General features: G+C 49.3%; 7 protein-coding genes across 7 annotated transcripts; 5 read left to right on the forward strand and 2 right to left on the reverse strand.

Annotated features, from left to right (window-relative positions):
- The first annotated feature begins 312 nt into the window (after window positions 1-312).
- FOMMEDRAFT_16395 (cytochrome P450) lies at window positions 313-3,623 on the forward strand. The gene is made up of 10 exons (XM_007261670.1): window positions 313-1,652; window positions 1,706-1,834; window positions 1,891-2,053; window positions 2,108-2,191; window positions 2,249-2,345; window positions 2,405-2,531; window positions 2,595-2,711; window positions 2,764-2,938; window positions 3,003-3,249; window positions 3,314-3,623. The coding sequence occupies exons 1-10, from the start codon at window positions 1,488-1,490 to the stop codon at window positions 3,483-3,485; spliced, it is 1,476 nt and encodes a 491-aa protein (XP_007261732.1). The 5' UTR covers window positions 313-1,487; the 3' UTR covers window positions 3,486-3,623.
- A 1,037-nt stretch (window positions 3,624-4,660) lies between these two features.
- On the forward strand, window positions 4,661-7,716 carry FOMMEDRAFT_16402 (uncharacterized protein). The gene is made up of 7 exons (XM_007261671.1): window positions 4,661-4,792; window positions 4,862-5,863; window positions 5,915-6,220; window positions 6,274-6,668; window positions 6,718-6,925; window positions 6,983-7,279; window positions 7,329-7,716. Exons 1-7 carry the CDS (start codon window positions 4,688-4,690, stop codon window positions 7,536-7,538), a joined length of 2,523 nt encoding a protein of 840 aa, XP_007261733.1. The 5' UTR covers window positions 4,661-4,687; the 3' UTR covers window positions 7,539-7,716.
- Window positions 7,717-8,160: 444 nt separating this feature from the next.
- Window positions 8,161-8,990, reverse strand: FOMMEDRAFT_25062 (VAMP/synaptobrevin-like protein; the record flags this gene model as incomplete). The annotated part of the gene is made up of 3 exons (XM_007261672.1): window positions 8,161-8,238; window positions 8,321-8,914; window positions 8,982-8,990. The coding sequence occupies 3 exons, from the start codon at window positions 8,988-8,990 to the stop codon at window positions 8,161-8,163; spliced, it is 681 nt and encodes a 226-aa protein (XP_007261734.1).
- A 149-nt stretch (window positions 8,991-9,139) lies between these two features.
- FOMMEDRAFT_116220 (Pre protein translocase Sec Sec61-beta subunit) lies at window positions 9,140-10,085 on the forward strand. The gene is made up of 4 exons (XM_007261673.1): window positions 9,140-9,173; window positions 9,236-9,309; window positions 9,467-9,583; window positions 9,658-10,085. The coding sequence occupies exons 1-4, from the start codon at window positions 9,171-9,173 to the stop codon at window positions 9,752-9,754; spliced, it is 291 nt and encodes a 96-aa protein (XP_007261735.1). The 5' UTR covers window positions 9,140-9,170; the 3' UTR covers window positions 9,755-10,085.
- Window positions 10,086-10,181: 96 nt separating this feature from the next.
- FOMMEDRAFT_16404 (uncharacterized protein) lies at window positions 10,182-14,911 on the reverse strand. The gene is made up of 4 exons (XM_007261674.1): window positions 14,155-14,911; window positions 13,782-14,011; window positions 13,085-13,633; window positions 10,182-13,052 (listed from the first exon to the last, which is right to left on the reverse strand). The coding sequence occupies exons 3-4, from the start codon at window positions 13,238-13,240 to the stop codon at window positions 10,581-10,583; spliced, it is 2,628 nt and encodes an 875-aa protein (XP_007261736.1). The 5' UTR covers window positions 13,241-13,633; window positions 13,782-14,011; window positions 14,155-14,911; the 3' UTR covers window positions 10,182-10,580.
- A 1,862-nt stretch (window positions 14,912-16,773) lies between these two features.
- On the forward strand, window positions 16,774-17,319 carry FOMMEDRAFT_150335 (uncharacterized protein; the record flags this gene model as incomplete). The annotated part of the gene is made up of 1 exon (XM_007261675.1): window positions 16,774-17,319. The coding sequence occupies one exon, from the start codon at window positions 16,774-16,776 to the stop codon at window positions 17,317-17,319; it is 546 nt and encodes a 181-aa protein (XP_007261737.1).
- A 659-nt stretch (window positions 17,320-17,978) lies between these two features.
- Window positions 17,979-20,138, forward strand: FOMMEDRAFT_25065 (uncharacterized protein; the record flags this gene model as incomplete). Its single annotated transcript, XM_007261676.1, has 2 exons — window positions 17,979-18,656; window positions 18,714-20,138. 2 exons carry the CDS (start codon window positions 17,979-17,981, stop codon window positions 20,136-20,138), a joined length of 2,103 nt encoding a protein of 700 aa, XP_007261738.1.
- Window positions 20,139-20,440: the final 302 nt, after the last annotated feature.

The following is a 20,440-nucleotide window of genomic DNA, read 5'->3' on the forward strand; positions in this document are numbered from 1 at the left end:
GCGTGATCCGGTTATCTCCATAACAAGTGTAAATTTCTCACATACTCTGGATTGTTTCTTGACTTCCTTTCGCGCCTTTTCACAACATTTTGTTGCTTTAATCATGTCAGATCCACTAGCCCTCGAAAATCTGCGCTTGCATTCTTCATGATTTACCCGTTGCTTAGCAGTATGATCATCGAGAGTACAACATTTCGCAAAAAAAAAGAAGAGTAACTTGCTCCTGCTCGACCCGATCAGTACTATATTTCCGCGTTGCCACGGTTCTTCCCAGACCTTCCCTTCTCCGCACCGCGTCCGCAACAACATCGTCTCCCTGCGAACGTGCATCTACCGTCCTGGACTCATATCTGATTAACTCACATCTGGATGGTGAATATAATCGATGCAGCTCAGTGCTCCTCAGACACTTCGATCGTCACTCCTGGGATTTGGCTTATCTCTTGTCTATGGCTTCCTACTGTGTTTGTCTTACTAAAAGGGCAGACCTCGCTATTCATCTGGAAAGTTGACTGTCTTTACTGCCTCTAGGCATCGCCTACCTTCCATGTTGCCACTATCAGCATTCACTAAGGAACTTTTCTTACTCAACTGCATTTGCGCATCCATACTAAATTATCCTACTGCTTGGTGTCTTTTATGAGCGTTGATTTATGTCCTTGGAATATGGATCCTGTTATGAATTGGTGAATCCACCGCAATTGTGTATTGCATCGCATGCGTGGAATCTTTTGAACACCTAGCCGTAAGCATCGTTCTCCTGCTGTCCTGGTTGTTATAACTGCTCAATTTACTGATCACTTGAGGCTTTTCTGAACCTGACTCGGACAAGGCACGAGGAGCAGTCTCAAATCGGAACCCTCTAATAATCTTACGAACTCTGTGATTATTTTATGCTGAGGGTTAAAGGGCACTTGAGCTACCGATAAAAACTTTCGAACTCGCAATTAAGTCATGTACATTTGAGGTGCGCTCGTCACGCGGTGTAAGCACATATGTTTCCGGCTCGCTAAGCTCGCATGTCTTCTTTTCTCATGCATGACAGGCGTATAAGGTTTATAGACCTCCGAGACCCGCTCGGATAGCTCCAGAAGGGCGTGGGTAAGTACCGCGCGAACATGCGCTCTGGCGGAATCACCTTGCCTAAACCCGTGGAGAAAGTGGTTCTATTGTTGCTATTCCCGACCTTCAGAAGTGCACGACATACTCACTTAGGCTGGTGCTTCACGCTATTCTGCTGAGTCGTTCGGCGAAAACGGCTCCGTGGCAACTTGAATAAAACCAGGAGAACAGATCCTGGCCGAACAAGTCGTTCTCGTATCTCGTCATCAAGGAAATCATGTCTATCTTCAACTCTTCAACGTCGGGAATACCAAACCCGCCGGAACTTGGCTCGATTGATCTACAACATAATGTAGGATATCTAGCGGGCTGTGCTCTTGTTCTAGGCTTCTCCGCTCTGCAGTTTGTTCAGGCCCGCAAACGCGATGTGTGTAGCTTCGATTGTTATATGTAAAAAGTACTTCTTGACCCGCTCTTCCTCAAAGATTGCGGTTCCGGCTGTCGGTCCCGCCGGATGGTTGACATCGTACTATGGAGCACTGAAATTTATAACAAGCTCGAGAGCTATGCTGCAAGAAGGATACGACAAAGTGAGTTGGGACTTGAGCACGGGGAGACTGATGTTGATTCGATCGGGAATTAGTTCAAGTCTCGTACATTCAAGGTCCCCCAGATGAGGCACTGGCTGGTCGTTGTCAACACCCCGGAACTTATCGACGAGGTGCGCAGAGCGCCTGACAACAAGTTGTCGTTCATGGAAGCAACGAGAGATGTGAGCGATTTTATTGTTTGCAGTGTCCAATATTCGTATTGACAGACGCTCCAAAGTCTATTTCGTCAGAATTCACCATGGGCCGCCTCGTGGATGCAGATTTGTACCATGTTCCGATAGTTCGTACTCAGCTGACGCGTAGCATTTCTGGGTTGTTTGAAGGCATTAAGGAGGAGATCGAGTTGGGCTTCGAAGAAGGCATAAATGCGAAGGGGTCTGGTGCGTTTCCTCCTACTATGGTGGGACTGAATTAAACACTGATCAATATTTTAGAATGGGTTTCACGTCCTGCTCTCAGCACCGTGATGCAGGTCGTTGGTAGAGCAAGCAACCGAGTCTTTGTCGGTCTTCCTCTTTGTAAGCTGCATGCCATTACATTGTTTCACAATCCGCCTGACACCACTTTCAATTTAGGCAGGAACAAGGATTACCTTGAGCTTAACGTGCGATTCACTATTGACGTAATCAAAGCCGCGCAAATCATTCGAATGTTCCCTGTATTCATGAAAGGGTACGTGATTAACCTATATTCCCAGAAGTGATAAGTAGAAATGAGAATTTCATTCTCAGTATTGTCGGCGAGCTCCTCACCTCTGTGCCAGCGAGCACCCGTCGCGGTATCAAGCACCTCGCACCGATCATTGAATATCGTTTGAAACAGATGGAGGAACACGGTAATGAGTGGCCAGGAAAACCGGCAAGTGCATCTTGATACCGATTTGCCTCGATATTTTTGCTCACAAGGCGCACTCGTATACAGAATGACATGTTGACTTGGATCATCGACGAAGCTCCGAATGACGAACAAAAATCAGTTCAAGGATTAACTCAGCGTATTCTCAGCCTAAACTTTGCGGCGATCCATACTTCATCACATGTAAGATTCCTGGATGGACATTTCTCATCATCGTTACTCATTTGCGTTATAGAGTTTTACACATGGATTGTTGCACCTTGCAGCGCACCCAGAGTACATTGCACCAATGCGCGAGGAGGCAGAGCGCGTGATCGAGTCGGACGGATGGACGAAGCTTTCTATGCAAAAAATGCGGAAGATTGATAGCTTTTTGAAAGAAAGTCAGCGGTTTAGTGGACTAGGAAATAGTTCGTCACCCTTATCTCTGTAATATTGTTTCGTTTGTCACTGACATGTTTCATGGTAATGTAGTATCTATGACACGAAAAGCCCTGGCTGATTACAAGCTCTCTGACGGCACATTCCTTCCCAAAGGATCATTTGTAACTTGCAACGCATATTCAGTGCACCGCAATGATGGTGTATATGCGGATGCTAGTGAATTCCGCCCCTTCAGGTTCTCGGACCATCGAGAAGAAAGCGCAGAGGAGGCGACGCATCACCAGCTCGTGTCCACGAGCAATGAGTTCCTACCTTTCGGACACGGACGACATGCTTGGTGAGTTCGCGGCTCTTAGTAGGAGCTGGATATAGAACTAATTTCTCCTCTCTCTTTGTAACAGCCCTGGTCGGTTCTTCGCTGCAAATGAACTTAAAGCGATGATGGCGTATCTCGTGTTGAACTATGATATGAAGCTACCCGACGGACAGGATCGGCCGAAGGACCTCGAGTTCGATGGATCACTATCGCCTAATCCGAAGGCACATGTTCTTTTCAGGAGAAGGCAGACGTAAATCGATTGATTTCAATCTTTCGTTGATGTTCTCAGTTATTTTCCATATGCAATTTATCGCGTGAAGGCGAGAAGAAATACTTGCTGTACTCTTGATTCTTACCAGTTGATGAATGTACTTACTATTTGATGTTACTCCTTCTCCCATTGGGTAAGAGCTAGAGTACTGCCGTATGCCTAGCAAGATGCATATGACAAGGGAAAATGCTGCGAATGGTGATGTGATCATTGATTGAGTGCAGTATACGAATAATTACCGCAGATTGCGTATCTAATGAGACTAAACACAATTTGGGGGCTAAGGTGTATATAATGTCTTGTTCCATGCGACTGGTTGGACTTAGTGAAATTCCTCGCGCGTATAGGCGTTGTAGTGCATTGTATGATTCTCAGTTTCAGAATTTTGGACCGTAAAGTTGAGAGAACTTTTGAGGAATCTTCGATGCCAAACTCTACAATTCAGTCAACTAGTTCAAGTTGACATTGTTAAACATTATAAGAAATGATAATTTTTCAATGGAATTATAATATTTGAGTGAAATTTATTGCATTATATGTACGAAGATACTGGAAACTATGGAATGAATATTACTTCAACTACATCACATGTACACAAAATGCACACGTAGGTATCTAAAGTTTTCCCAAAAATTTGGTGAAAAATCAGGTCCAAAGCAGAAACGTGCTGTACTGAAAGTGGCTGGGTCTTTTTCCCCAACGCTTTGAGCACCCAAGAAATAGGGTTTCCCTTGCTTTATGAAAAAGACGTGCGAGACTTATTATTAGATATGCTATGCACTGTAAATGCGAGCAGCTCTCAGAAGACTGTCAATGAGATTACATAGACACAGAGGTGAAGTCGCGGTTGTTGACCGTGAGATGACGTCAGAAAATAAAGTTGCAGCCAAATATATCATACCCTTCTTCGCAACTGCGACCGAGACTTTATTCTGGCTTGCTCCGCATAACTCCTCTACTTAGCAGATGGCCATGACAGGAGATCCGCATTCCACCAACGGCCCACCTGGCCAACGTCATGTCTCTCGAGTCTATTGCAATGACGCGCCAGTGACGTCGCCCAGCCTCGTCCGCTTCCTCTTATACGATTTCCGACTGCACTTGTCTCGCTCCAGTACTACTAGTAGTTAGCATTCCTGCCGCTGAATACCCCAGCACCAAGTTCTTTCCTCTCCTCATCCCACCATGTCCCTCCCCACAGCCCCTCGCGACATTTCTGAAAACCCTCAGGCGGGTGCAGTCACTGACCCCGTAAACAAGCAACAGAAGGACGCGGATGTCGACCGCAAGGCAAATATTTATTTTTTAAATACTTGTTTCGGGTGGCACAACTCATCACTTCTAAATTGTCGATTATAGTTGCGCTTCTATGGTGTAATTGAGGCATTCCGCGAAGGCAGACTACCCGACAATCAGCAGATTGACGAAACTCTTCGTTATGTCAAAGACAATGCACCCATGGATGTCGGCGAGCTCTCACCAGAAGGGCAACGTCTCGTGCAGGATGTCCGTGATATCGTCGATACAGCTCGTGCTATAGTCGCTGAGAAGAATGCGGACGAGCTATTCCAGAACTTCCTTTGGCACACACGAGCAGTGGATGCTAGTCGCGCGAAGCAAGACCCGAACAGCCTCGCTCCCGTCGACAAAAACAAGGCGACATCGGATGGACAACAAGCTGTCACACATCTGAGAACATTACTCACTCTCGTCCTTACAAATGCTGAAACAAGAAAGCTCCTTGGTGATTTTGCCCTAATCGGACGCGATTTGTTTGCCAGAGGTGCCGTAAAGGCCGCAGAGTTGTCTCGTCCGGATCAGGAACGCCTCGCACGCGTCGATGATCCCGCTCCTGCTGACCAGTTCCACACAGCTGGTGGGCAGACGACAACGGCGCAAAACGGCGACACTCCCGTACTTGAAGCAAACGTGGCAGGACGCACTATTCAACAACACCCTCATGAACCATTGGGCACTGGTGCAAAGATCCGTGGACCAGGTCCTGATGATCGTGACTTCCGAACTGGCGAACAAGCGAAGCAGGATGCGCGAGGCTTCGTTGATAGTACAAAGCAAGCAGGCAAAGAGCAAGCTCAGCGCGAGAAGGACGACATTCGAGTTCAGACTGAAGAAACTAACGCTGAGGTGGATGCACGTGAAGACCCGAATGAGAAGAAAGAAGTTCTGCAGAAGTCAGGTCTTAAAGACAAATTCGTTGGCTACAGAGACCAAATTATGAATCGTGTGCCACAGGAACACAAGGACAAAGCATCTGAGCATCACGATCGCGTCAAGACGTTCCTATCCGAGGAGTATTTCCCCGAGGAACGTCGTGACCAGTTCATTTTCCGCGGAAAGAAGGTATTTACTATTGTCTATCTACTTAGAACTAGTGCTAATATTTTATTGTAGGTCATTGTAGAGTGCCAACGACATGATGACTACCAGCAAGCAGTCAGGTGGCTGCTTGGTTTTCTTGAAGAATACGCTGGTCATGCCCATACTGCATCGTCAAAGGGTGCCGACTCGCATGACGCACTTCGCAACGATCCTTCACTCCAGCAGGCTCTCGCCGAGATTCGCATGCTTCTTGAACGTTTCGCCAATGGACGGAGCTTCTCTGAGATCACCGACCGTATTCAAGTTCTTTATGACGATGCTCATTCTGATGAAGCACTTCGAAACTGGTTTAAAGAGGTTGATTCATATGCTCGTCGAGTAAGTTTTCCCTTCTCATTGTTTATTCTCACATCTGAGCATTGTCTCCGTAGTGCCTTCTTGAACCTGGATTCGTCTTGCAACCGCAATGCAATGATATAGCGCGCAAGTTGCAGGATACGGGCCGCCAATTCTACGATGGTAAATACAAGAGTCACTTTGATGCCGTCTTTGATGCCATCGGATCATTCTTCTCCGCAATGGGCGACGATCCTCTCAATGCACGCTTCGGCCAGGATTGGGCACGTCTCACGAAGGATCTACTCTTCGACTCGGAAGGCTCGCTCAAATTCAAACCAGAGCTGTGGCATGATATTCGTAAAGTTATACTTCCCGCAGTCATTGACAAAGTCGGATATATCCCTATTCCACGTGTCGAATACACCGACGACTCACTCGATCTTGTACTCGAGAACCTCACTCTTTCTGGGCGTAATTTGTTCCCGAAGTGCGTAACCGCAGGTTCAATCTTGATATTCCTCTAACCCTTCGCACAGCATTGTCACACTTGAAGCGCACAACTTTGTCAAGTTTTCGCCATACGACGCGATTTCGGATGAGCACCACCATGAGATCACACTCCACCTCGGGCACATTCAGGCAGACATGCGTGACGTTGCCTTTTACTTCAACAAGAAGACTGGAATTCCAAAGATCAAGGACTCCGGTCTTGCGGACGTCATTCTTGGTGGAGAAGGTCTAAGTGTACGTCGCCCAGTTACTTCTCATATCAATTACTCATCCAACTTGACGACTTTGTAGGCGACCGTCCATCTTGTCTCAGCGCAAAAGGACCCGTCAAGCGTGTACAAGGTTAAGAATGTAAACGTGAAAGTCGACTCGCTCAAGTTCTCTATTCGTGATTCGAAACATGACACGCTCTACAACACGCTCCGCCCTCTTGCTACGGGCCTGGTAAAGAAACAAATTCAGAAGGCGCTTAGTGGCGCGTTGACGACTGGTCTTGAATACGTTGACGGACAACTTGTTGGTGTTCGCGACCGTATGAACGAAGCGAAAGCGAGCGACGAAGGCAGCCGGACGAAGGTCCTACAAGATGTACGTATTGTTCATTCCGAGTCCAATCATCTACTGACGCTCGCCGAAGCTGTTCCATCGTAAAAAGGACGAGGGTGCGAGCAAGGCCGAATCTTCAAAGTCAGCACGCCACAGTCAATTTAAGGTTGTCGCGAAGCGCGATTCAGTGCTTATCCATGACCAAGGACATCCTGCGGGATGGGTTAATCGTCAACAGGAGCGTGCTGATGCTGCGAAGGATGGGCATGAGTGGCGCTCAAAAGCTTTCTCAATTGTTTAAACGTCACGACTGTTGTTATCTTTTATGTTTATGGCTTGACGCGCTGTATACCGTTTCCTTGCGCATCATGACCGTCCTATGTTCACAAGTATAGCTTGTCGTCTACCCTCGTCTTTGTTGTAAATGTATGTTACACAGTTTATGAATACTAGTCCTAGCTTGTCTTTTGTCACAATTATCAATTACTGTGGTATTGATGTAGAATGAATGGAAACGATATTTGTTCATATATTCTATATTCCAAGTCGCTAATTTTTACACTGATTCTATGGCAGGTCCTTTACCCAAGAGCAAATCTACTAGGAGAGCTAATTGAATTGAAACTTATATCAATAAACATCCAGTTGAGCTTGCCGTCAGTGTACACAGTAACCTTGTGCCATCGGAGGTAAGATTCTTCTTCATTGCTATGACTCGTCGCTAGAAGATTCCTGTATCATAGCTTTGCGAAGTCACAAAAACCTTCGGAGAACTTGATTAATTGCTGCAATTGGTTAAAAAAAGAGGTCCGGGAGAAGATATAGTACATGCGTATCGTAGGTGACGCGTCTTTGGAACGACGTGAATGAGAGAGTGTATGACATATGACATAGCATTAATGTCAATAAAGAAAATGGAGAAGTTACGAGTCGTTGTTCTTGGCTCCGCATTGGTTCAGTCCTGCCCCGCAGAACTGGGCGGCAATCACCCATATAATAACCTAAAAACACAACGATTTCAATATTTCGATATTAGCCAAATGAATAGGTTGCATGGAAGGCGCAAGGTGAGAATTGACGCACGAGAGCGACCGCCACGCTGAGGATCATGATCTTCTGGTTCCGCCAGAATTGCTGACGTCTGACTGTCCGTGCACCTCGACGGAATGCCGTTGCCTGGCTCGCCATGTTGTCCGTCTTGTCTACTAGAAGCTCGATTCGTTCTCCACGGCTTAGGATCTGCTCGACGTTTTGGACCATGATGTCTTTCACTTGTGCGAGTTCACCTTTTGCACGGGTGATCTCGTCTGTTGGAGGGGCGGTGTTGAACTCGTCTACGAGTGCTGCGAGTCTCGGGCCGAAAGACTGTTGGAGGCCGTGAGAGGGGACGGAGGACAAATCCTGTGTGGACGCTGTGGGGGACTCGGCGAACTGACGTTCGAGCTCGTAGAGGAAGGCGAAAGGCATGCGGCGGCCTGCTGCGTCATCTGCCATGACGAGGAAGATGAGTGTACCATCGGAGACGTAGTGAAAGAGGTATTGTTCCCATGCGTAGGTGAGTTTACCGGGTCCTTGGGGGATCTTGGAGAGGATTGTTTGGGTTGCTTGGGAGAAGTCGCGTATGCCGGCGTGGTGCTCGGCGAGGACTTCGGGGCCGCGGGCTACGAGTGCGTGGATCTGGCAGGTAGATATTAGTTATTATTTGTTGCTGAGTGTGAAAGGGACTAGGGACGTAGGGACGTACAAGAGACATGGCGGCTTGCAGAATGAGGATGCAGTCGCTGTGTCGTTATGTCAATGTACGCAGCACGCTGACGTAATTTGAATCGCCGAATGTGGGGATCGACTCCCACCGCTGCAATTTCGCTGCCACCTCACGCGTAATTGCTACACGACCACGTACAAGTTCCTTCCTCCTTCCTCCTCATTCACTATGGTAAGTAGTTACACTCATTTATTCTGAATTTATGTTCTGAAACAACACTCTGGTATGAACAGTCCGACTCGTCGCGTCCCTCGTCTCCCAGTGCTCGTTCAAATGCTGTCGCAGCCCCGCCTGGCGCGCAAGTTCGGTTAGTGCTACTTCGTCCTCATTCCTCTCATGTTTGACGCTGACTGTTTTCTCGTTTCGCTGATTTTGACTTGCATTTCATTGGGTGTCCGGACTTGTAATATACTATCGTCACCTACAATGTGCCTATGTTAATATGGACATGTTCACGCTCGCAGGCGACGTGCAGCAGGCTCGCAAGTCTCCAAGCCTAACTCGACACGCGCAGCAGGTGCAGGCGGCTCGTCTAACACCATGCTTCGACTTTACACGGATGACTCTCCAGGCCTTCGAGTGTACGTCCCACAGTCTTCTTTATTCTGCGTAAATCCGTCAAGAAACCAATATTAATTGAATATTGTCGTTACAGAGACCCGTTCGTTGTCCTCATCCTCTCCGTCGTGTTCATCGGCTCCGTCGTCTTCTTGCACATTTCTGCACGCATTATCAAGTCCTTCTCGAAGTAGGGACTGTCCATCTATGCATTCTTACTTTTTTCGATATCTTTAGTGATGACGTGGGTTAATTATGGCGCTTCGGGAGGGAGGGAGGAGACATGATGAGGTTTTGTTTCGCTCGTTCACTCTCTCGTACTCGCTGCACACATGTAAAAATGTTGGAAGACGGCGGATTGGATAATATCTGATACTGCCGACACCTTCGTGTATAGTGCGCTGGATATCTGCGTGCAATACACATTTCCTCTAATATCCTGTTCGACAATCCTGTCCCTCAGTCTCGCACGGGAAAATTCACAGTGACAGGCAAGAAGTCCGAGTTGTTCCATTTATATTCACAATCCAGAGCTACAACGATACACGACTCTATCTTAGTATCTAATACCAAGAATGACAGAGTGTCGTTCCTTTAGCGAAAGGAAAGTGGAAAGAGGGAGGGAGATTTACCTAGACAAACGCGAAAACCAAACAGTCAAGAAGAAAATATTACAAGAACATATTCCATCAAGAACAATAAAAAACCAAGAAAGTAAAGCCGGGGGGTAACGTCATAAGCGTAAGTAAGCAGGAAAACAAAACAAAAAACCGAAGTCGTTAAATCGTAAGTAAGAAATAAAAACGATACAGATAGGATATACGAAGGCAAAGCGAAGAAAGCAGTGAGTACAAGCTAAAGTCGTAAAGTCACGTTGTCAAAACGTTATCAGGTCAGGAAAGAACGTTGAGGAAAAAGAAAGGGTTTTCGCAAGTAGAGACAGGGAGTACACTAAATTCCTCGACTATCACCGGAATCGTCGTTTGTTGTAAACATCAATTGACAAATGACTTTCAACAGCTAACGGTGATCCTGTGCACTGGCAACAGCCGCCGGAGCTACCGAGTAATTAGCAAAGCGGCTTGCTTGTGCGGCAGCAGTAGCAGTAGCAGTAGCAGCAGCAGCAGTACTTGCACCATGTGCTTGTGGTTGAGACTGGTAGTATGCAGAAGCGGGATAAGTATACGGATACGCAGCGGTAGTCCCGTACGTCGCTTGACCTCCTTGAGTCTGCGCGTGTGGCAACGTCGCGTACGCCATCGTGGAAGAAGCATACGTACCAGGCGGGTAAGTAGCCTGTCGGACGTGAGAGGTGGACGGCACTGGGAGAGCAGTAGCAGGATACGCAGTTGACCCAGGGACTTGTGCTTGGGTATTCTGAATGGTTTGGATAGGCTGAGTCGTACTCGGTCGCGTGCTCATATCGAGTCCACGTGAAGGCCTACCGTCCCGACTCGGGACACCGCGAGGAGCGGGAGGTACGACTGGCTTTTGTGCGACGGGGGCTACGACGAGGTTTTGGCCTTGTGTAGATGCGGAAGGATCCGTTTTTGCGACTCCTGCGATCGAAGGACCAGCGGTATTAGCGTCTAACGTCCTTCCAAGGGACACCCTATTTGCATTCGTATTCGCAACAACCTCGTCGAACGACCCATTTGACGCGTAACTCGACCTGTTCGAAGTCGAAGCACCTGTGTCCGTACTAGTCGACGAACCCATGAACAACGCGTCGAGTAGCTGTTTGCGACGTTCGCCGCTCGTCGTACCTGTTAAACTGATGCCCGTAGATGCGGAGGCCGTGCTTGAGTCGCTCGTTCGGTGGCGCAGAGTATGTTGTGGTCCTCCGCTTTCTTCTGCATTTGAATCAGTACCAGTGGCAATGTTTGACGACGAGGTAGAAGCAGCGGCTGCGAGAGACTTAGAGGCAAGCGCACTGTCGAGGCTCATGTTTGCACTTGGGTTGGAGTTGGCGTAAAACCCTCCTGAGCCTCCATTTCCATTGGTACTATCGACTGCGGTCGCGCGTTGTTGCTGCTGCTGTTGACTAAATGCATCCCTCCATGATTCTACGTTTGGGTATCCTGAACTCACGTACGACTCATTACCACCACGAAAGGGCTGTTGGGTCTGCGTCTGAGCCTGAGCCTGTGGTTGGGTTCGAGTCTGCGAGCGAATAGACTCCGGCTCTGATTCTGGAGGCTCTGGGATTGTCAAAGACACGCGTCGCGGTTGCGGGACATGTAAAGGCGCAGTTGACGGTGCACGCGGATGTCTAAGTGTAGGATATACACCATAGGCATGTGCTTGTGCTTGGGCCTGAAGTTGAGAATCCGTCGCCCGTCGCGTAAGCGTTGCGTTACTCGCCGTCGAAGCACGACTATGCATCTCCGGCGCTGCTCCAAAAAAATACCCGTTATGCTGATTATTGCTGTTGAGAAGGCTAGCTAGTGGTGTAATTGATTCCTTGCCGCCTAATGTTGTACCACTCGCGGCACTTCCGGGCTGGATAGTCGATTGTGGTGGGAATCGGTATTGATATTGGTATTGGTATTCGTACCCGCCTCGACCGTCAGGACTTGGGACAAGGACGAGCCCAAGAGCAGAGGGTACCGCGCTTAATGTCGTTCGTCTTTCTCTTTCTCTGCCTTGCCATTGAGCTTGCGCAGGAGTTTGCGACTGGGGAGGCTGTGGAAGGATGTTGTTCGAAGATGACGGATAAGATGCGAAGGGGATGTGCCGATCGCGTTCTTTCTCCCGTTCCTCGTTAGCAGATGCCACAAAGACAAAGTCGTCCTTGATGTCGTCGGTTGCAGGCTCTAGCACGTCTACCTCCTTCTCTTTCCCTTTGCCCTTAACTTTGTCCGTTTTCTTCTCTTTCTCCTTGTCCTTTTCCTCCCGAACCCTCATCTTTGTATGGCTCGATCCAACAGCTACGGCTCCAACTACACCGGCCGCGTCTCTATGCGGGGCATACAAGTCTTCGGCGGGCCCGGATGCATCTGACGAATTAGAAGCTAGGGAAGCGCGCCATGAACGCTCGAGGCCCCATCCGCCTACAACATCACGCGGGACTGCAGCAGGCATTGGTGCTACACCATTTATCTCTGTATTCGCTTTTCCGTTGGGTTGATCCGGAACAGGAGCTTCAATCTCGTTCATGTAGGCAGCACCATTCGTGAGCGCCGACCCGCTTGGCTGCTCTGAGGTGCCCTGACGGGAGGTATGGTGCTTTCGCGCAGCCTTAAGACGCTCTTGTGTCTCTGTCGCAGAGGTATCCGTACCGCGATCTTTCTCCTTCCCTTCTCGCGTACGGCGATGCTCTTTCCCAGAATCCGAGCCTACGCCCTTCATCCCTCTTTCTCTCTCCCTTTCTCGCGCTCTCTCGCGCTCCTTCCTCCTCTCTTTTCTCTCCTTCCGTTCCCTCTCATCTTCTGTCTCCCTCCCGCGTTCTCGTTCTTTCTCTCTTCGCCTCTCCCTTCTTGCTTCCCTCTCCTTTTCTCTATCCCTACCTTTGTCCCGGTCACTCTCTTCTGCCCTTTTTTCATGTCGATGAGCATGCCTCGCCAAAGCCCTCGCAGCCGTATAGGCGCTACTCCCCGGCCGTGGTCGCGCAAACGCGGGAAGTCGAGAAAGAGGAACAGGCTCTGGAGGGCGGGGAAGTGGGTTGTACGTGTATTCATATTCATATTCGTACGTGGATGGCGAGGGGGAGGAGGTACGTGCGAAAGCGACTTCAGAGGAGGATGCCGCAGTAGAAGGCCCTGCTTGAGGTTGGGTTTGCTGATACGCCTGGGGTTGTGACTGCGATTGCGATTGCGACTGTTGAGTGACCGATGATGTTGACGCTGCCACCGCAGACGAGGCAGGTTGATCCTGGGCTTGGGCTACTGGTACTGTTCGGGATGGAGGAGAATACGGAGGGGCAGCAACAGCGTTTTGAGATTGGTCACGGATTTGCATGTGCGCTTGGACGAGGATGTCCGATTGTGTTGCCTGGGCATCTTTAAGAGATAGCTTATAGTGTGCAAGTTCATCCTGAAGACGTTGACGCTCTGCTGCTGCTTCCGTGAGCTAAAGTCATGATTGCCCTCAGTTCAACATTTTTCATAATGTGTACCTTGTGGAAATACGTACCTTGCTACAAATCACAAGTCCAGATAAACGTGCCCAGCATGTGTATTAGTGGAAGGCCCGAATGAATCGGAATGAGTTAGAAATACTTACACCTCACAATCCCGCTCGACTTCTGCGACCCGCATCATCCAGTTCTTCTCCGCGCTCTTAGCAAGGGCCACTTCCTGCTCCCTCGCACGCTCGGCCCTGCGTAAGTATCGACGGGCATGGTCACGCTCACCACGCATGCGTAAAGTCTCTACTTCCGCAGTATGCAGGCTCTCCGAAAGCGTTCGTTGGGTGTTGATGGACGCAAGGAGGTTGCGCAGGATGGGATGCTGTTTGCATGTATGTTAACCGAACAACGGCGAGGGGGAAGATATGCAGAGATATGTAGCGCAAGTGAGCGGAGATGCGAACAAAAATGAGAGAAGATGATCAGAGATAATGAGAAGTACGAAGAAGCACTATTGTAGCTTACCGATTCCGGCGGGGTGTTGTCGAGGAAGGCGAGCGCCTCTTCGACTATAAGAGCCCGTTGGCTTTCCAAGTCCTCGTTCGTTGTTGTTCTTTCCCCGCCATCCTCCGTAGGCCCATCTTCTGATGTCGTCGTCACCGATGGCACCTGCGACGAAGATTCGAGCAACGAGATTTCTGCAATACGCAACTCGAACCGCCGTGCTTCGGCCTCCTCCGCTGTGAGATGTCGCCCAGCATCGTCACTCGCAAGATCAACATGGATCTTCACCGCTCTGGTAAGGTGAAAGCTCGCCCTGCAGAGAGGGCAAGTACGCGGTGTGCGGAGATTCTGCAGACATCTAGAGTAATGATATTACGATTTGGCGCGCGATAATTCAACATTACATATTTGTCGAATAAGCGGACCGCAGAACAAACTCACTGATGACAAAATACATGTCCGCAGGTGATTACGTGGGGTTTGGAAAGGGACTCTGAAGCGGGTGCGTCCCATGCATAGCGGTCGAGGCAGACGTCGCAGGTGGACGTCGGTTGGACGATGAGCATCCGCTATCCGCTATCCGCTGTATATGTATCTGCTGCCAACAACGCACACAAGTATGAATATGGAAACGAAGACAGGTCGGTCTAGAGCTGGTTAGACTGTGTTTGCTGGCGATTGCATTGGCATTGGCCGTGTTCGACGAGAGAGGCGTGGGTGGAGGAACGGGGCGAGGATGGCGGATGGAGGACACGCGCAGTGAGCGTGCGTGCCTCGTGTAGTCCGAGTCGTTGTTCAACTCATTCATTGAAACTCAATGCTCTACAAACACTACTACTACTACTACTACTACATCATCATCACCTAACTACTTCCCCTCGAAATATTTACCAAAGAGCTTGGATTTGTCCCAGTTCTTTATAACGCCATCTATAGGACAATCTCTTGCATTTATCTCCCGCGTCTTTCCATTAAGGGTCACTTATTGTAGTCTGTTATGAATACCAACAGCGATATATGAGAGTAAAAAACACCAACCACGAATATATATCGGTCCTCCCATCGGGTCTTGTTCACGAGTTACACAGTAATCCTCGTTCCTTTCCTGAAGAACTATTAAGAAGATACAAGCGTGTTAGCACTGTATTTTCTCTTGCTCGAACGAATTAAAACACTTACAGACTCTGAGTGTCTTCACTGGATCTCCTTGCGAAGAAGGTGTATCTTGTGTTGCCCTACTCATTGAAGTACAGCTAACAATATATTAATGAGATCAAATAATAAAGGTGAAGAAACCGTTGCATTACAGGGAATCTATTCATTTATTAGCACTATTTTGCAAGTGCAAAGAGCTGACTCAATCATAGTTTGCAGTTACTAAGATTGTGGTATAAACTATGTGTACTTCTTTCACTACGTTTTGAAGATATCAGGGAAGGTATACTATCATATAACATAGTCTGGCCTTGGACAAATGAAGGGCACGCGCAGTGAGCATGTGCGCCAAGGTACTTGTTAGCTAACTACTGCCCCTCGAAGTACTTTCCAAGAACATTGGATGTGTCCCACCTCTTCATAATGTCATCTACAGACCAGTCTATGGCTAACTCCCGTCGCTTCCCACCAAGGGTTACTTATAACAGCCAATTACAGAATACCAAACACTGATAAATAAGAAACTACAAACTAACCGAGAATATATTCACGATTCCCTTCGTCAGCAGAGTAAGTTGCACAGTAGCCTGCATTTCTTTTCTGTAGGACTATAAGCAGACACAAGCGCATTAGTACATCACCTCCTCTTGCTTAAACACGTCAATAAAGCTCACATTCGTTAAGTTTCTGTGCTGCCTGAGCTCTTCGCGTCGATTTAGAGACTCGAGGTTTGTCAGTGCTAGGTGTATCTTGTGCTGTGCTACTCATCTGTGAACGCCTAACAGTGCAATCGAACAATAAAGGTGAAGAGAGCATCACTTTACACAGTGTTTATTTCTTTATTAGTACAACATTGCATGTGCAAAAAGCTGACTCAATCATAACTTGCAGTCACTTGCTTGTTGTGTAGCAAACAAGTTTGGTAAAATTAGTACTGAGTGGTAAGTGGCATCTGTGCACCTATTGTCAAGGGCTGGCTTTGTAATGATAGATTGATGAAGCATGACGATTCTAATCTGTTGCACAATAAGTAATTCATATCAACAATGATCAAAATTGTGAAGTGATACAACATATGGTCTGTAGTAAAGTCAATGCCACGTAATTCGAGTCAACAAACTGGTACAGAAATGGATTACGCCACTTACTCTAAGGCCATGCAGACTCCAATTAGTGGTGCCTGTATTGTATTCACAAACTCGGAATAACGGGAGCAAGCAGGTGGATCATAAAGTTAGGCGAAGTGCAGTCAGGCGGTAGCTGTAGTCCCAAGCTGTACAAAGCTCAAATAGTGCGATCTTCCTAGAGTAGAAATATCCGGATTCTTCCAGGCAAGGCGAGAAGAAATTAGGAAGCGTCTCTGGCGAGAGTGTTCGGCGAAATTGAGATTGGATGGGCGGTATGCCGCCGAGGACGATGATTCATAGCCGAGCAATACAGAAGTGCGGCTGAAATATCTGAAAGCGACCGATTAACCCGAACGAAATGACTCAACAACGAACGCCAACCAAGAAAGTGAGTCGTCAGTCTGAGCGCAGCAAGGGCCAGGAGGAAGACCACGGCGACAAAATACAGGAATGGAACGATACACGAATAGGACGAGACGACCCGAGTAGCGCGGGTGAAGCAACTGCAGTTAGAGAGCGGCAGCCGAGGCGGGAGGAATGGAGGAAAAAATATATTGATTGGCGCTCGGGTATACGCGTGGAAGGAGGGGCAGACAGGTGCTGTATAGCACAACAGATTAAACTGCCGAACGCATATCGCATATATGAACGGTACCTGTCTTCAAAAAAAAAGGTCAAAGAACCGAAGCGAGATCTCGCACAGACGTCGGTTTCAATAGAAGCGATGGAGAAAGTGATGAATGAGTGCATAGGCAAGCGATTCTCGAAGAGAAGGAAAGGAAGGTTCGGAGTTGTATGCAGCGTAGTTGATGCGATGCGATGCGATGGAAAGCAGCTGCTGAAAAATTTTGAGTTGTGTTGTGTCATTCCGATCAACATGCTGAAACGCGATCTCGCTGCGTGATGGCGGTGTGAGTTACCAAATTGGGAATCATACAGGGGACAAGCGGCGCTTTGCACGATACATAAGTAGGAGACCGGAATGAAAATGGCGTCGAGGGCTGAAGAGGGAGACGACTAACAAGGCAGAGAGAGGCGAGTAAAAGGGGGCCAAGTGCAGAGGGCGCCGGGTTGAACAATTCGAGCATTGCAGCAGGGCAAGTCAGGGCCTGAATGCGTGGGAGAGTGAGTCACCGTGGGTCTCGTGGATAAGCCTCCGCTGACCAGAAAAGGCAGGAGACGATCCGTTATTTGTTCCTATTTGCGGCCAATAGAATATAATTTTAATTTTTTGTGGGCAAGGGCATGCAGCCCCGAGGTTACAAAAAGAAAGCCCTGGCTCTCTCAACTCCCTCCACTGTCCCCCTTCCGCCTCGCCGTCGCCGTCGCCCCCGACGTGCTCTCCTGGCCTTTCAGCGCCCACTCGTCGTCGTCATCATTTTCGACGCACGCTGGACAGACGCATACAGGCTTACACACTCTCTCGGCGTCGCCTCCACCCGCAGCCAACCCCCGGGCAAAAATTTTCTGACTCGAGTCAACAAGGCGCAACTCTCGAACGATAAAACTCGACGTCCTGTCTTCTATTCCAACCAACACCAAGGGAAACCATAACTTTCAACGATGTTAACACTCAACGCGGACTCCGCCTGCGACGTCTGCGCAGAGGAGTACGGTCCTTTCAACCTCCCCCGCTGCATCCCATGTGGCCATGTTCTCTGTGCTGTCTGTGCAGAATCAATCATCGAAAAGACATCTCCTCGTCTTACCCCTACTTGTCCGTTCTGCCGCGAGTCCTTCGCTCGTGACGGCGTGCGTGTCATCCGTATTGACTTTTCTGGCTCTTCGGGCGGAGGTGCTGCATCGACCTCAACGGCCGGCTATGGTGTGGGCGAAAATGGGTTAGGGGTATCAGAGACGTGCATTAACGGTGGTGCAGCGAGCCCCAATCATCTGGATGACGAGACAGTTCTCTACGACGTTCGGACAAGTCGCTCGCCGATTCACTCTGCCCGGTCCTCGCGTGACCCCTCTCGTGCTACTTCCCCTGAACGCTCTAATGTTTCTTCTCAACATAACGGCATTTTCACTACTATTATCGAAGATCACCCTGCACTTCCTGCCTCATTCGATGCGAACGTGCACAAGGACCGTGCGAGGGAGCTCGAGAAGAAGGTCGCAAAGGTGGCTACCAAACGTTGCAGCGCGGAGGAAGTGCAGGCGCTCCAACGCGAGCTAGGCGAGTGGCTAGCCGTCGACAAGGTCCTCGGTTCGTCTGGTTTCAGTTCATGTGACAAGCAGGTATGTTTTAGCATTCGGTCATATGTCCTCCACGCATATACTTACATGAATAACCAGCAACATGCCGCGATCCACCTTTCGCATCTTCTTCTACGTGCTATTCTGATGAATCACCTCGCACACTCAGAGGCATCACGTGTCGCAAAGGGGGCTGAAGCCCAGCTTCGTGCACGTATTGCCGATGGCGAGCTCGTCCGCGAGAAGCTTGACGCTGATCTTCGCAAAACGAGGAACCTTCTTCAGACACGTTCGCATGAAGTGTCTCTCCTCAAGACCGAGTTAGCACGATTCCGAGGAGAGGAGTATGCCGAGTTTGTGAGTCAGGGACATGGACAAGGTGCCGTAACGCCAACGAGAAGACAAAGTCTCAGCGCACCAACCTCTCCTGATGGGTACTTCCCTTCATTCGGAATCTCATCCGCCAGCACAGCTGTTCCTCCGACAAGCTCCTCCCGAAGTAACCGCGCGAGCGGAGCGAATAGTCCGTGCTCGAGTGGACGAACGACACCCACCGCTGGTTTGGCTCTTGGCAGTTCAACAAGCAACTTGATGCCAATGGGCTCCACGTTCCCTCCGATCGAGATGACGCTCAATGCTGGTATGGCGGGCAGCACCGCTAGTGCTATGATGACTACAAGCGGCGGCATGTCGAGTGCGAGTGCTGCGGCGCATTCTTCGAGGACGCCCGTAAGGCCACAATCCACGGCCCCCTCGCGCTTTGGAATGACGAATGCAGGTACACCAATTCGACCGCAATCTACAGCGCCATCACGCGCTGCGCCTGCAAGCCCCACTCCTGCTCCCGGATCAACAAGTGGAAAGTATGCACATGGACATATGAGGAGCGCGTCGATGATCCATCGGTCAGCCACCGCGACCCCAGGGCTTTCTTCGTCATCTGCCTCTGCTGCTGCTGCCACCTCGACGGCCAGCCCATCTCGTGACAGACGATCGATGACTCCTGCACCAATTCACCAACGGTCTGCATCCGTCGCACCCGGTTCATCCTCTGGAGCTGCTGCAAGAGGACTGTCAAGAAGCTCGACGCCTAACCCTTCTGCTCGTGAAAGTGCGGGAAACGGTTCTTCCGCTGGCGTCGCTAGTTTCGGTGGCGTCAGCGGCTCGGGTATTCCGCCCGTCCCCGCTCTTCCGATGAGCAAGGAGAGAGAGGCCCTCGTCCCAGTCAGCGCTCTTTCTCATTCATTCCAGTCTTCCTTCCGCGATACCAGTTCTTCCGCCTCGTCATCGGTTGGCGTACAAGCGGCGCGTCCGCCTGTCCCACCGAAACCGCGTACACTGTCGCATTCGTCACCTAACGGAGCTGGTACCGTGAGAGGAGGAAGAAGGGATGTCGTGGATGATCGAGATGGGTACACAACCGAAAAGGACGTGAAGAAGGAAAAGAAAAGCAAAATGCATGAGCGCTGGCTTCCGAGTGCACTTGTAGATCGGATGAACCGTCCTGCCACTAGCCAGGCCTGAAAGGCTGAATATGCCACGCTTTTCTGTGCCATTACTGTCGATATGGGGTTGTGGATTGGGTTACTGAACATCGAGAAACAGCTTTATTTGCTCGTTTTGATGCTTGTTCGTGCATTTTCTTTCTTATGCCAGGAACCATGGACTGACCAAACGTACAGATGCTCGACGACTTAGGGAGTAGAGACAACGAAAAATGTACATTTGAAAAGCGGACCCAATAGTGTCCGTACACAGTCTCTATTCTCCGACCTTCATTTTTGGGCGTACATTTGCTAGTGTACATACGATTGATTACGCGACTG

The sequence above is a fragment of the Fomitiporia mediterranea genome, assembly GCF_000271605.1.
Source record: "Fomitiporia mediterranea MF3/22 unplaced genomic scaffold FOMMEscaffold_1, whole genome shotgun sequence".
Taxonomy (NCBI): Eukaryota; Fungi; Basidiomycota; class Agaricomycetes; order Hymenochaetales; family Hymenochaetaceae; genus Fomitiporia; species Fomitiporia mediterranea.